Genomic DNA, 1,106 nt, shown 5'->3' on the forward strand with positions numbered 1-1,106 from the left:
GACATTGTTTGTGTATCCATCAGATGAATTCTCGTGGCCCATTAGGAACCTCTCAAGGAGGAATTAATGCTAGGATGCCACCCAAAAAGCCTTCTGTTGGTCAGAAAAAACCTCTTGAGACATTAGGTTCTTCACCTCCACCACCAAGGTAATTGATCTGCTCAGGCTTAGACATGGGGAACGATTTTCTTGAGTCACTCTTTATCCGTTAGCCAAATTTTAATAAGAGATTTCGGTTGTATGGATTTTTAAAGCTTAAAGCATTTTTCTTTTTGAGTCCCCAAGTAAAATAAAATCATAATTGTTTTGCATGGATCTACTTGCAGTAAGAAGCAAAAAGTAGCAGGGAATTCTATGGATCAAAGTATTGAACAGCTCAATGATGTTACTGCAGTCAGTGGTGTTAATCTCAGGGTGCGTTTCCTGGTAGATTCAGTTATAAATTTGAATCTGGAAGTAGATTACTGAATTAATCATTTTTTTTTTGTCTGCATTTGGTTTAGGAAGAGGAAGAACAATTATTCTCTGGGGCCAAGGAGGATGCTCGTGTTTCCGAAGCATCTCGGAGAGTTGTGCACGAAGAAGAAGAAAGATTAATCTTGCATAAAACTCCGCTGCAGAGAAAACTGGCGGAAATTAGTTTGGATACTTACCATATCTTCTATTTTAATTTCTAGTTATTGAATCACTTGGAGAAGAAGCTTACAAATGTTTCTTATATCTGGCAGTGGCGAAAGCGGGTATAAAGCAGATAAGCAATGATGTCGAACGGTGCTTGTCTTTGGTGAGAATTCAACTTATGCATTATTTGCTTACAGTACTTGAGCTTCTTTTTCTTTTTTTTACCCTTTTCTCATGTATTTGTGCTCCCAGTGTGTGGAGGAAAGGATGCGAGGATTATTATCCCATATAATTCGGTTGTCAAAGCAGGTCAGTCTAATTTTCTCTTACGACCTGCTTCAACATTTTTGTATCTATTCTTTCTCAAGGTAAAAATTCTTCTTCAGCGGGTTGATGCTGAGAAATCTAGACACCGGACTTTTATCACATCAGATATTCGCCTACAAATTAATGAAATGAACCAGAAGGTGAAGGAAGAATGGGAG

At 38.1% G+C, this 1,106-nt stretch overlaps 1 protein-coding gene across 1 annotated transcript in view; it reads left to right on the forward strand.

Moving 5' to 3' along the window:
* Positions 24-1,106, forward strand: part of LOC104763164 (transcription initiation factor TFIID subunit 4b-like) — an 8,935-nt gene continuing 7,852 nt past the window's right edge. The window contains exons 1-4 of the mRNA XM_010486571.1: positions 24-148; positions 327-414; positions 504-639; positions 874-930. Coding sequence (XP_010484873.1) covers positions 24-148; positions 327-414; positions 504-639; positions 874-930 — 406 coding nt within the window. The remainder of the gene's footprint in view (positions 149-326; positions 415-503; positions 640-873; positions 931-1,106) is intronic.

Source organism: Camelina sativa, chromosome 18 (assembly GCF_000633955.1).
Source record: "Camelina sativa cultivar DH55 chromosome 18, Cs, whole genome shotgun sequence".
In the NCBI taxonomy this organism is placed as follows: domain Eukaryota; kingdom Viridiplantae; phylum Streptophyta; class Magnoliopsida; order Brassicales; family Brassicaceae; genus Camelina; species Camelina sativa.